Source organism: Pteropus vampyrus, unplaced genomic scaffold (assembly GCF_000151845.1).
Source record: "Pteropus vampyrus isolate Shadow unplaced genomic scaffold, Pvam_2.0 Scaffold412, whole genome shotgun sequence".
NCBI classification, from domain to species: Eukaryota; Metazoa; Chordata; class Mammalia; order Chiroptera; family Pteropodidae; genus Pteropus; species Pteropus vampyrus.
This window is the reverse complement of record NW_011889193.1, coordinates 60478-73599: the sequence shown is the minus strand read 5'-3', so window position 1 is coordinate 73599 and position 13122 is coordinate 60478. Positions and strand designations below refer to the sequence as shown.

Below are 13122 nucleotides of genomic sequence, written 5' to 3'. Positions count from 1 at the left end.
GCTTCCCTGAGGACGGAAACTGACCTGTTCGTCTCCAGGCCCTGGACAGTCCTGGCACACAGCCAGCATTGTGTTCTCTTTACTGAGAGAGATGATCTGCCATCCGATTAAAGAGAGCTCTCTACTCATGAGATCGTTGGTGTCACTGATTACCCTGTGGGATTCGGGGGTGCTTGTGCCCGTGTCCTAGCCGTCCGATGTAGTCTGAGTGGCAGTTCAGTGTGACCCCACATTTCCCGTGTGATAGTGGTGAGCAGGCACGTGCCGTGCCGCGGCTGTCCCCGAAAAGGCCCACCGCGTGTGTCCTGACACGAGCTCATGGGCGTGAGCTCGCTCACACACCGTCTGAAACGCTGTCTCTTTCAATTTCGAGTCTTTAAACCTGTCTAAATGGGATCGTTTATCTACTTTCATCGTGTCGGAAAATAAACTGTCCGTTCGAGGCTAAGACACAGCATTTCTGAGTTCCGCAGTATCGACCCATTTGGAACCGGTTGTGCTGGTTTGAAAGAGCCTGGGCTCTTTTTCAGACATTTCTCCTGCTGTCTCTCCTCCTAGCTTTCCAAGGAAACCCTCCAACCCGTGGACGTCCTCCAAGGGGAGGCGTGTGAGATCTTGGACGAGATGAGCCACAAGCTGCATCTGGGAGCCATCCGGTTTTTCGCCTTCACCCTGAGCAAAATATTTAAACAGATTTTCTCGAAAGTGTGTATAAACGAAGAAGGGATTCAGAAAGTGAGTCTTGCTCGTCAGCCCCTCACTACTCAGTCACCCCAAGACTTCTCACCCCGCACACACGGCCGCCCCAGCCCTTAGGCGCCCACCCGGCTGAGGGGGCTCCGCCTCTGGAAGGAGCCGGTTTTCCTGTGACCCCCCCCGCCCACCCACAGACTTCAGCCTGACCAGGTGGGGCTTCCACACTCCCCTGACGCGGTACGAGGAGTCCCGTGGCTGCTTCGCCACTAATATTTGCTTTTACTCAGTTATCTACTTTACTTTGAATGTTTCTCCTTTTTCCCCTTGTGACTTTTTAGATTACTGACCTACTGTTTTGATCTTTTTGACGGACAAGTCAAAGGACGCTTGGTCCAGTGTCTGCGGCCAGAGAGTGTTGGCTGGCCACGTCTTAGCTGATCGCAAATCGCCCTGCGTCAGTCAGTTATACTTAGATTTCAGAAAGAAAGGCAGACGGCACGCCGATACCAGCGGCGGCGTTTAGGTTGGCGGCCTACGGGGTACACCTGTGAGCCGACATGCACCCCCCTTCTTGTTCTCCCTGGCAGCGAGCCCAGCGTTTGACCAGAGAAACGCCACTCCTCTCGTTCGATAGTTCAGAGCCGTTTTTAATGTCCCCGACGGTTCCGTCCCCTCTTACTGCAGACAGGCGGTCTGGTGCAGCCGTCCACATGCCTTTCTAAGTCAGACCGGCTTCAGTTCCATTCCCAGCCGCCCTTTACCGGGCGAGTGACCCCGTCACAGAGCAGGAAGCTAAGGCTCAGGCCTCGGTCACAGACCCGTGGTGTGAGATGGTGCACACGCAGTGCCAGCGAGTGTGTCCACGGTCATCCACGGACGTGCCTGTCCCGACACTGTGGCTCTGTGCGAGGTCGCTCGGCCAGACGTCCCAAGTGGGGTCGCGTGGGTCGTCAAGGAGGCAGGAAGTGGTGTCAGCGCGGCCTCTCACGCACCTCCTCCCGCGTTCTGATCTGAGGTGTGACTTTAACTGTGTGGAAACCGAGAGCGTTGAGTGGGACCCTTGCCTTCCAGCTGCAGCGAGCCGTCCAGCAGCACCCAGTGGTCCTGCTGCCCAGCCACCGGAGCTACATCGACTTCCTGATGCTGTCCTTCCTCCTGTACAGCTGCGACCTGCCTGTCCCGGTCATCGCGGCGGGGATGGGTACGTCCGGTCTCTCTGCTTCCTTTAGGTATAAAAAGGGAAGTGTTCAGCGGAGCGGCCCAGCGTGCCACGGGCTCTGCAGGCGGTGCGGCCTCGCCACCCTGCACGGACCTGCGCTCTGGTGCAGGTTTGGGGACGAGACGACACCACCTCGATTCCACGTTTTTCATTTGGTGACGTACCAGTGAACGTAGGTCAGTCAAGAGACCTGTTTTTTGATCTATTTTTAAGTTGCGGCGAAACACACAGAACATAAAATCATCTTCGCCATCTAAGCGCACGGTTCGGGGGCGTTAAGCGCATTCGCCGCCATCCACAGAATCTTTTCATCTTGCAAAACCGCCGCTCTCTCCCCATCACACGTTAATGTCCCGCCGTGTTGCCCCGCCAGCTCCCGGCACCCGCCCTCTGCGTCCCGTCTCTGTGGATGTGCCTCCTGGGACCGCACGTCTGTAGAATCACGTGGTATTTGTCCTTCCGTGACCGGCTTATCTCACTCAGTGTAACGTCGTCAGGGTCCATCCACGACGTAGCCGATGTCAGGCGCCTTTTCTGGGACTGAGCGATCTCCCCGTGTACGGTTTGACCACGTTTTGTGTATCCGTTCAGCTGTCGTGGACACCTGGGTAGCTTCCCTCTCTGGCTGTCGTGAAGCGTGTGTTGCGCACGTGGGTGTGTGGATGTCTGTTCAAGTCTCTGCCTTCAATTCTGGCACATTCCCCAAAGGAGAATTGCTGGCATCTCCGGTCATTTATGGTCGGTTTCGAGGCGCCGCCGTGCCGTTGCCCAGAGCGGCCAGGCGCTCTCCCTCCCGACTTTCTGCGCGTCGTCGCCAGCACGGTTGGTTTCGGTTTGGCTTCAGTGTACGTAGCGGCGTCTCGGCGTGATTTTGATTTCCCTGTTGATCAGTGATATTGAGCATCATTTCATACACTTCTTAGCTATTTCTATATCTTCTCGAGAGACATGTTCAAGTTTTTTGCCCATTTTTAAATCGGGTCGTTTTTGTCATCGTTGAGTCATATATTCTGGGTATCGATCCCCTATCGGATGCGTGATCTGAAGATACTTTCTCCCATCCCATGGGCTGCCGTTTTACTCTGTCGATCACGTCCTGTAACGCACAGAAGTTTTTCCTTCTGATGTAATCCCGTTTATCTGTTTTTCGTTTTGTTCTCTCTGCTTTTGGTGTCACATCCAAGACAACGTCGCCAAATCAAATGTCGGGAAGCTTTTTCCCTATGGTTTCTTCTGCGAGTTTTATCGTTTTAGGCCTTTCGTTTAGGTCACAGATCCATTCTGAGTTGATTTTTTAAGTGGTGCAGGGGCAGAGTCCGAATCCCTGCCTAACGTTTTTGGAGCTACATAACCTTCAGCAGCGTAGCCGTGTCGCGGTTCAGTAGATTTGCTGTTACTAACAGCTCGACGACGTATTTCCACGTCCGCGCTTTCATTTCTGTAGGATCGCTCAGGCAGCTAAGTCATCCCCCGTCTTTGAGGGCAGCGGGGGCGGGGGTTCAGCGCCCACCTTTGTTGACGAGTGCGGTGACAGCGAGGTGACGCCGCAGGGGCTCGAGCGCTTTCACCCGTGTGGACGCGTGAGGCAGCTGTTCGGACATTAGGGGCTGAGGCGAGCCTGGCTCCTGTCACACCCACGACAGCCACCCGCCCCCCGCCCCCGGCTCTGTCCAGGGGCGCCATGGGAAAGAGGCCACTTCCGCCGGGTGGGCGACGGGGACAGTGGGAGCGCGTTTGGCCGGCTGTCCGGAGCGCGGGGACACGCATTGGCCTGTCGTCAGAGGGACTGAGGAAATCCCATGATGACGTGGTCACAGGGGTCGCGTTGCCCGCTGGTCTGGTTGTAAACGCAGAGGCGTGTGGAGGGGACAGGGTGACCTCTCAGTGAGCACCTGCCCCGGGTCCCTTCCCCATAACTGTTACGCGTCCCTTCTTAGGGATCTCAGTCCCAGAAAGGACCGCTGTTAAGGTCGCAGGGCGCCTCACGCACCCAGACCCCGCCGACGGAGTCTGAGTTGAGACCTGCTCGCGTGTCCGGGTCCGCTGACTGCCGACCCCATGTTTCAGACTTCCTGGGCATGAAGGTGGTCGGGCAGCTGCTGCGGATGTCGGGCGCCTTCTTCATGCGGCGGACCTTCGGGGGCGACAGACTCTACTGGGCCGTGTTCTCGGCATACGTGAAAACCATGCTGCGGGTAAACGCGGGCGCACGTGGGCTCGCTCTCCGCTGACGGCGCCGTGCCCTCTGCGCGGGGGCTCGGCCGCATTTCCTCTGGACGGGGCCTGGTCGGGGCGGTGCACAGGGCGGGCGGGCCTCGGGGGAAGGACTCGAAAGAAGCATTTATCGCTTGGAGCGTAGGCAATGGGTTTTGTGTTTTGTTTTGTTTCTTTGTGTTTTCTCTTTAAAGAATGGTTATGCTCCTGTTGAATTTTTCCTCGAAGGGACAAGAAGCCGCTCTTCCAAGACGTTGACTCCTAAATTTGGTAGGTCGCTTATAGACTGGAGGAAAAGTAAATCCCAAAGTTTAGGTGGGGCGTCATCGAAGCTGCTAACCACACCTTGACGCTTTTTTTGGCGAGAGATTCTTCATAAGTGTGACTGTCCCTAAGTTCAACTGCTTACGTCTCTGCGCTTAGTGTACAGGCTTCACTTTTCGTGCCTCCCTGTCGATAGGCCCTTGAGTTCTCCACTCTGCAGTATTCACGGAGACCATTTCTCCCTGTGTTTACAGGTCTGCTGAACATCGTGATGGAACCATTTTTCAAAAGAGAAGTTTTTGATACTTACCTCGTTCCCATTAGCATCAGTTACGATAAGATATTGGAAGAAACTCTCTACGCGTATGAGCTTCTAGGGGTCCCTAAGCCGAGGGAATCTACAACAGTACGTACGCGGTGGCCGGGCCTGGTTTCATTGAAAAGCAGAGGAAACGCTGCTTTGCACGCCAGCGGCTGCTGACTTGACCCCTGTGTTCTCTTCCCCTGTGGTGACCCTGGCAGGGGCTGCTGAAGGCCAGGCGCATCCTCTCGGAGAACTTTGGCAACATCTACGTGTACTTCGGAGAGCCCGTGTCACTCCGATCTCTGGCGGAGGGGAGGATGAGCCGGAGCCCCTACAACTTGGTTCCCAGGTGCAAGGCCGGTGTTTTCGTAACCGATACCGACTCAGGGGTGGAAATCTGGAAGTGTGAACTGTGACTCTCTTGGCACTTCTGGGACTGGATCTGGGTCACTGGAGATGACATGTCGGGGGTCAGAAAGCCTCCGTGAAAGAAGAATCACATGGTTCCCCAAACAGGGAGCCGCGGGGTACCTGTGTCAAACGCGCAGAGCCAGGGTGCGTTCTTCTCAGGGGACCTGGCGTCTGGCCGACACAGAAGTGGGGGGAGGAGTGTCACTGACGAGCGCACGGGGGCACAGCGGCGCACGGAATGCCGTCTGATCCTAGGAAGGGTGGCGGACCAGGGACGGATGTGGCTGAGTCCCCGACCTCGAAAGGCTGTGGTCCTGGGCCAGGAAGTGCATCGGTCCCTGCAGGGTGCGGGCGTGCTACACGCACGGTCAGGGCCCCAGGGGCCAAGCGGGGTGGAAGCCACCCGCCGGCCAGCCACGCGGCTGCAGCACCAGCCTTGCCAGCAGCTGTGTCAGCCGTCAGGAGCAGGCGCCAGCTTTTCGCTGCCACAGGCTTTCTCCCTGTAGCTCTCTAGTCGGGTCAGCCTGTGTCCCGTAGTCCAGGCGCCGTCACTGGCTGCGGTGGACCGCGTGGCTTGCTTCTAGGTCGGGTGTGTACCCTGCCCAGCCAGCTCCGTGTGGGTTCCGGTCATCTGACCCCTGCTTGAAGAGTCCCTCAGGCGAGAGTGCCTGGCAGGGCCCTGACGCTGCTCGGAAGGACGGCGGGGCGGGCAGGCGGGCAGCTGCCTGCCCTGCGCAGACGTGGACGGTGGTTCTGTAACCCAACGCACGCGTCCTGCAAGACACGTCCGAGGTGCTGCGGGTCTGGAGAGGGCGGCGGTGTGACCAGCCCTCACAGTGGCATTCTGTTTGTAAAGCGACATAAGCTTTTTGCCCAGAACCGGGGATAATAGGACCCTGTTCCCTTGAGTATTTCTGTCACCTCGCAAGAGCCGGCCCTGCAGACGGGTAGAGCAAGCAAAGGAGGCCCTTCCACGGGACCTGGGAGCCCTCGGCAGAAAGTACGAGAAGCCTCCGGCGGGTCTGCCACGTCCCGTGTCCCGTTCCCTTGCGTGTCTCGGTCGCCGAACCGTGACCCGTTCTGTCCTTCCTTTTAGATACATCCCTCAGAAGCAGTCGGAGGACATGCACGCCTTCGTCACCGAAGTCGCCTACCGGATGCAGCTCCTGCAGATTCAGAACCTGGTGCTGAGCCCGTGGACCCTGGTCGTCACCGTCCTGCTCCAGAACCAGCCGTCCCTGCACTTGGACGCTCTGGTGGAGAAGACCGTGTGGCTGCGAGGCTTGGCCCAGGCCTTCGGGGGATTCCTCGCGTGGCCAGGTGTGTGCGGGGGACACCTGTCAGGAGAGCGCTGGCCTTTTCCACTTCTTAATTTGGAAAAGGTGTAGCCTAGGCATGAAAAACCTACATAGGACTTTGAGCAAAGCTCGGGGAGAGAGAGAAACCTCATTATTTTTATCACTGTGGGACACTGAACTCAGCATGTTGATGATTTGAGAAGAATGGTTTCCACGTCCTTGTCCTAGGTCCCAAGAGGGCTTGGGACCCGGCCGAGTGGAGAACAGACACTCGACCTTTCTGCGCTCCACACGGCCCCCTGCACCTCCGCTTCTTAAACCACGTGGCGTTGGCCGCGTCGCGAGGATCGAGGGCTGGCCTCGTAGGACGTTTCTCCGATGACAGCTTGTAAAAGGCTTATCGGAGTCACGAACACTGCTGGGTGTGGGGGTGTGGATGAGCTTACGCGCTGTCAGTCTCTGATGTGAAATTGTAGACTGCAGTGGCCACTGTGGTCCTTTAGAGACCAGGGGACGATTTGCAGTCGGGTTCCCGTGTTGGCTCGTTTACGTGTCGTCAGCGGCTGCTCGGGGCTGGTACCGCCAGGGGGCAGAGACGAGCCATGCGCAGCCCGGTCCGAAGGTCCCCCCGGTGTGAGGAGGGCGGGCGAGCAGGTCACACGCGAACGCGGGGAAACACTCCAGTGGGGCCGAGCGGAAGAGCCGCGGAGGGGCCGAGAATGCCCACGAGGGTCCTGACGGCAGTGGCGGGGGGCGGGGAGGCAAGGATGGTCAGACACGTGCCCTCAGTACTGCAGGGGTCCAACAGGAGACAGACGACAAGTCAACCGCCACACAAGGTGGACAGCCACGAGAGAGGGCAGTCTGCTAAATGAGCTCCTCTACCTGTTTGGCCCAGGAACGTATGAAAACAGGCGCCTCTTTCTAAGATTTCGTTTTCTCAAGGTGGGGTAAACATGGGGCCAGTCCATAGCTAAGGGTATCTGCTCGGCCACGAAAATGCCTCGTCACTGTAACGTGAGCCAGTGAGTATCTGCGCAGAGTAACATGGGGTGACTTGAGATCGGTCCTAATTTAGAAGATGCTCTTTAGGGTTAGGGTTCGGGAAAAGAAAAAAAATATATTTAAAAAAAGGGTGCTCTGTATACTCTTTCCTTTTTCCCTCGATTAGCCCCTACTCCTGAGCTCTCGTGGCCAGTTCTCCGTGACGTATGTCACGACAGAGCATCGTGTATCACGTGTGTAGCACGTATCGCAACATGTACGTGCTATTGTCACGCACTGTGTCATTCCCTTGAGCAAGCTCAGGCAGGGCGAATTAGAGCAGAATGGATGCTCTGGGGTCCGAAGGGAGAGCCCCACCCCCCGGCACCGGCCTTGCGGAGCTGCTGCTGGCCTCGTGGTCCGAGTGCCCGCTGGCCCGCCTGTCAGCAGGCTTAGGCTTTGGCTCATGTTTGCAGTCGAATGAGCTTCGTCACTGAGAATGTCTGCTGACTGTTGCCACCCCGCCATGACGCCTCTGCTGCTGGCTGCCGGGGCATCCCAGGCCGCGGCGGTGTCGCTGACGAGCGCCCAAGCCCTGTTCTGGGCACACCCCCTTAGAGCCAGTGGCGTGAGGACGTGGGCGGCCTCCTCGGCGTCCCACCCCGTCTGGGCGCCCTTTGCTTCACCTGCAGAGTTGCAAAGCGACAGTCGTCGTCTTAGAGCGGGCCTACGCGAGGGGCGCATGTATGTGCTCGTGGGGCACGTCTTAACGGCACACGCTAAGTTCACAGATACGCGACCTAGTGACTTGCTCCCACGAGACTTTGGCACCTCTCTTCCTGAAGAAGCGCTGGTTGCAAAGTGGCTAAGACAGCGTTACGTGTCCTTAGAGTGGTTTTTGGAAGAGTTCTCGAGAAACGGCCCTCGCGCGCGGTCGTGAGCCCAGCGGGCGGAGCCTGGAGCCCGTACGGGGCCCGTGCCCGGGCAGGCGGGCGCCGGTGTGGGCGGGCGCTGGGCCTGGGCCTCCGGCAGGGCGCGTCCCGCTGCGCGGCCGTTTGCCTGAATGGCCCGTCTCGTGCGTAGAGAATGAGCCGGCGGAGGACGTGATCCAGGCCAGCATCCTTCTGCACTCCAACATCGCCAGCCTGGCCAACGACCGCGTGGTCCTGAGGGTGGCCTCCGCAGACTCGGACGTGGTGGACGGCCTGCTCCTGCAGCACGTCACTCTGCTCATGTGCTCGGCGTACCGGAACCAGCTGCTCAACGTGTTCGTCCGCCCCTCGCTCGTCGCTCTGGCTCTGCAGATGACACCCGGGGCCAGGAAAGGTAACCGCGGGGAACGTGCTCTTCAGCTTTGAAGAGGCCACCGTCCGGGTGGGGGGCAGGGGGAGGTGGTAGTGACCCAGAAGCCACCCAGGGCAGCGCACGCCCGCAGCCCCCTGCCGGCGGGGTGGGCCCGGGCGTTCAGAACTTAGGATTTCCCCCCAAAGACAAGGCCATCTGCTTAGAATTTGAGACTTGAAAGGGACCTAAGAAGCCATGTAATCTAAACCACTGCTTTTATAAGGAGAGTTGGGCCTAGAACGATGCATGGCTGCCTAGGGGCGGACCCTGGCACAGGCTGGTTCTGCCTCCCGGGCTGAGGCCCCTTCTCTGCCGTGACAGGTCCCTCAGCTGATGGGAGCGGACTGCGGGGGTGGGAGGGCGTCCCAGACACAGCAAGCAGCACTTTGCACTCCTCACGGGAGTGTGAGTAAGACCCAGTGTGTGTTCACAGGGCCTGCAGCCCCGGCCACGGCTTCCTGGAGGCCGGCCCCACGCCCGGAGGCGCTGTGTGGTCTGGGCATGGGCGGGCGTTGGCATTCTGGTTTTGGTTTTCAAAGCTCTGTAGGCATTCTAAGGGAAAGTCTGTGGAGAGGCAAAGGGCTCGGCCACAGACCCATAGCCCCGGAGGGACCTCAGAGGTCCCCTGCCTGGCCCCTCGCTTTGTGAGTGACAGGTGGCCCAGAGAGCTCAGATGACTTAGCTCAGGACATGGAGACACAGACCTCGATTTCACTTCTATCCGAGGCTTCTTACATCAGAAGCCATCTCCAGCTAGGGGCACACACATGGTCCTCGAGGGTTGCCAGACGCCCCGAAATGCAGGCCACCTTCTTGTCCACCTGTATGGGTCGTTCCTAATGACAGAGTTTGCAGTGCAGGTCAGGAAGGTGAGGCGGGCAAGGTCGGTGTCCGCAGATCAAGGGCTGTCACCGTGTGCTAGTGTGGTCTGGTGTGCAGGACAGCGGGACGGAGGGACGCAGGAGGGTGTGAAGAAGCCTGCCCCTGTCCTCTGCTGGGGATCCTGGTGATGGGACGTGAAGGCTTTGGCTTCTGAGGCGCACGGCATCTTATTTGTTCCAGACTGACTGATGACAGGCTTGCTTGTCATTTAGATTCAACCATTAAAATGTCTAGACTGTAATTTGCTCTGTAGGTAAACTTTGGGCGTGTCACAGCTTCCACAAGGGGCCTTAATTCTGGTCCCCGATGTGTGAATAGCGTACGCGCCTGTGACGTGCTACTCTGCACTGTCGCAGACTCGATGGCACAACCCAACTGACATGTCGTGAATTTATTTCCAGAGGAAATCTACAGTTGCTTTCGCTTCCTACGCGACATGTTTTCGGATGAGTTCATCTTCTTTCCAGGAAACACAGTAAAGGTAACGCAGCCGTGGGGCGAGCGAGCGCGGGCGGGGTCTGGGCTGTTGGGTGGCTCCGCGTGCAGCGGTGGGGGCGACAGCTGGGACACTCACAGTTCAGACTAGTTTGGTTCTTGGTCAAGGTTGACCAGTGACTGAGGAGTATTTGGTGGGGGGCGGGGAGGCGGTTGTTCTTTGGACCTTTCGTGCAGCCACTGTGAGCCAGCCGCTGTTTTGTTACAAACGCACCAACCAGCACACGTGCGCCCGTTCGCCACTTGCTGGAATGAGCCGGGCCTTTTGCTTTGGAGTTGGAGGGCGCGTCTTGCCTGTGGCATAGACACCGATGCGGGTCGGGCTCACAGCCGGGCAGGGAGGGCCGCACAGACAGCAGAGAGGCCAGGCTGCTGCCGTGGGGAGCGTGAGCACGGTTCTGAGCCCGTCAGGCCGCGCCGCGCGCACCGCCTGTTCAGATTTAGGGAGTGTGGCTGTGCAGGGCAAAAAAAATGCGCCACACAGGCTGAGTCCCCAGGCTCGTCGGTCTTGTGTGTATTGCTGTGTTTGGGGCCCAGCACACTGAGTGCTGGCACAAGGGCGGCTCTGGCCGCTGTCTGTCAACCCGCCGTCTGGGGGCGGGGCATGGAACTGGCTGGCATTCTGGTGCCGCGGGCAGCAGCGTCCCCGTCAACCTCGTGTAGTGGGTGCATTGTCTCCTCCGCCCCCTTCCAGGACTTTGAAGAAGGCTGTTACCTGCTTTGTAAAACTGAAACCATTTACGTGGCGGCGGGGAACATCCTCGTCACCGAGAAAGGAGACACCGTGTTAGAATTTTTAAGAGGCCTCTTTGAACCCTTCGTGGAGTGTTACCAGGTACGTGACCTCGCCCGTGTTCCCGGCTCCGGGTGAGGAACGCGCTGCCCTGAACTTGCTTCCGCCTGATGGAGCTGGAGACTGCCAGGGTGAGGGACCTCACCTCTCAGGGGACACCCGCCTTCTGCGTGCAGCAGGGGCTAGGTCCCCTACAGCCCAGGAGGATGATAGCTCAGGGACGCAGTGAGCATAACATTCCTATCACCAGTTACAAACTGAGCATGTCCCACCGTATCTGACATCTTTTGTTTCCTGTATGTAGCAGAGCATTTGATACATAGTAGGCACTTCGTAAATGCAACGTTTGACCGATTCATAGCCTGTTATTATGTTACTATGTAATTAGCGCTTAGTAAATGCTAATGTTGCTAGAGAAAGGAAAGTTCAAGTGCAGGCCCGTGGAAGGGCTTCTCTGAGGAGCCCTTAAAGGCAGGGACGGCACGTACGTCCCGCAGGAAGTGTGCCAGCGTGCAGGGGAGCAGGGGTTGAGGGGGGAGCGTCGGGGCCCCATGCAGCTTTGTGAGAGGGGGACTTTCTGGCCGTCCGCCCTGTGCGCTAGGCGGGGGCACCCAGGACTGACTTCCTGGCCGAGCAGAGCTGCGGCTGATGACGTAGCTCACGCCGGCTCCCTCGCCCCACGTCTGACACTTAGTAGGTGTTGCATAAGTTCTGTTTCTACCTGTCTAGGTAGAAACCATCAAATGTTCTTGGGTCTCGCATGTTGTTAGGTGTTTTTAGGGAAGAAATAAAGTTAACAATCTGGTGCCTCTCTTCCCAGGCAACACGAGGTGTATTAGGCTGAGAGTAATTAACTTAGGACCCATTCAAGTGAGAAATTACATTGTAATAAATGTCAATACCATTTCAGACTCTTTTTTCTAGTTGTAAAGAGTGATCTGAGCCCAAGAGAAAGTTCCTGAAATTTTGCAGCTTTTCTGCACCTGGTCTGTGCAGGGCTTTGCTCTGATGCGACGTGCGCTTCTCTTGAGATGGGCGATGACACCTGTTTGCTGTCCTGTTGTTTCTCACTGTCCCTCTTCTCCTCCTGTTCCTCTCCTCCTGCCTCGTCAACTCAGATAATCTGCCAATACCTCTTGAAGGAACGGGAAGACTACTTCACTGAGAAGCAGTACCTGGCCAGAGTTAGGACATTCACAAGCCAGCTTCTCGATCAAGGTCAGTCACGCCTCTGAGGGCGGTGATGTCCTTTGGTTTAGGACAAAAAGCAGTCCGCTGACTGTCCCTCCACCTGCTGTAGGCGCCTCGCAGTGTTACGACGTGTTGTCTTCCGACGTGCAGAAGAACGCCCTCGCGGCCATGGTGCGGCTCGGTATGGTGGAGAAGAGGAAGGTGTAAGTAGCGGCCACCCCCCCAGGCGTGGCGGGACGCGTGGTCCAGTCTGCGTGACCCTGCGCGTGCCCACCCCCCTCCCGGGAAGTTAAGTCACCAGGGGGGACCCTGCAGATTTTACGTGACTGAATTATAGCGACATCGGAGCAAAGAACGTGCTTCGGGCCTGCACTTTGGCTTTGGCTTACGGTGGGAAATGTATAGATTATAAGAAAGATTTTGAGGGAGTGCAGTGTGTGCGTGCACGCGCACTTATGTGCTCCCGCGTCATAATGCACGAAGACACGCGTGTGTGTAGGCAGCTCAGTGTTCACTCTTCTGAGTGAACGAGCGTGAGAGCGTGGGCCTCCCGCATGGCCAGAGGGATGGGGCCAAGCCAGCACGCCGGACAGGCGGGGCGAGGGCCGTGAGGCCCCGTGGGAGAGCAGCCATAGTCCCGGATGCCGAGAGTCGCTCTCCGCGGCTTCGCGCTCAGCCAGCTTGTCACTTCTTCCCCTAGAGATAACGAGTATCTGTTCAATGTGAACGAACCGGCCACGAGTAAACTGGAAGAAACGCTCGGTAAGTGCAGTTCAGTCCAGGGCCGCGGTCTGCGGTCCGCGGGGCGTTCGCCGGCGCGCGGCAGGACAGCAGGTGCGCTAGCGAAAGGGGCAGCGGCAGAGCCTTACTGTAAACGGGACTATTGTGTCACTAGGATTTCCCCAGGGGAACTAGGAGAAAGTGCGAGAATCAGCGGACAGACGCCACCAGCGTTCAGTGGGCAGTGTCACGACAAAGGTGACCAGCCCCACCGGAATGGACCCCACCTGGCCTTGTGGGCGTCAAG

General features: G+C 57.9%; 1 protein-coding gene across 1 annotated transcript in view; it reads left to right on the top strand.

Moving 5' to 3' along the window:
- Positions 1-95: 95 nt before the first annotated feature.
- Positions 96-13122, top strand: part of GNPAT (glyceronephosphate O-acyltransferase) — a 15844-nt gene continuing 2817 nt past the window's right edge. Inside the window, exons 1-13 of the mRNA XM_023523783.1 lie at positions 96-735; positions 1768-1897; positions 3983-4110; positions 4324-4399; positions 4648-4799; positions 4916-5046; positions 6205-6428; positions 8474-8716; positions 10018-10097; positions 10806-10946; positions 12023-12122; positions 12205-12298; positions 12796-13116. Of these exons, the coding sequence (XP_023379551.1) occupies positions 625-735; positions 1768-1897; positions 3983-4110; positions 4324-4399; positions 4648-4799; positions 4916-5046; positions 6205-6428; positions 8474-8716; positions 10018-10097; positions 10806-10946; positions 12023-12122; positions 12205-12298; positions 12796-13116 (1931 nt within the window). The 5' untranslated portion in view covers positions 96-624. The remainder of the gene's footprint in view (positions 736-1767; positions 1898-3982; positions 4111-4323; positions 4400-4647; positions 4800-4915; positions 5047-6204; positions 6429-8473; positions 8717-10017; positions 10098-10805; positions 10947-12022; positions 12123-12204; positions 12299-12795; positions 13117-13122) is intronic.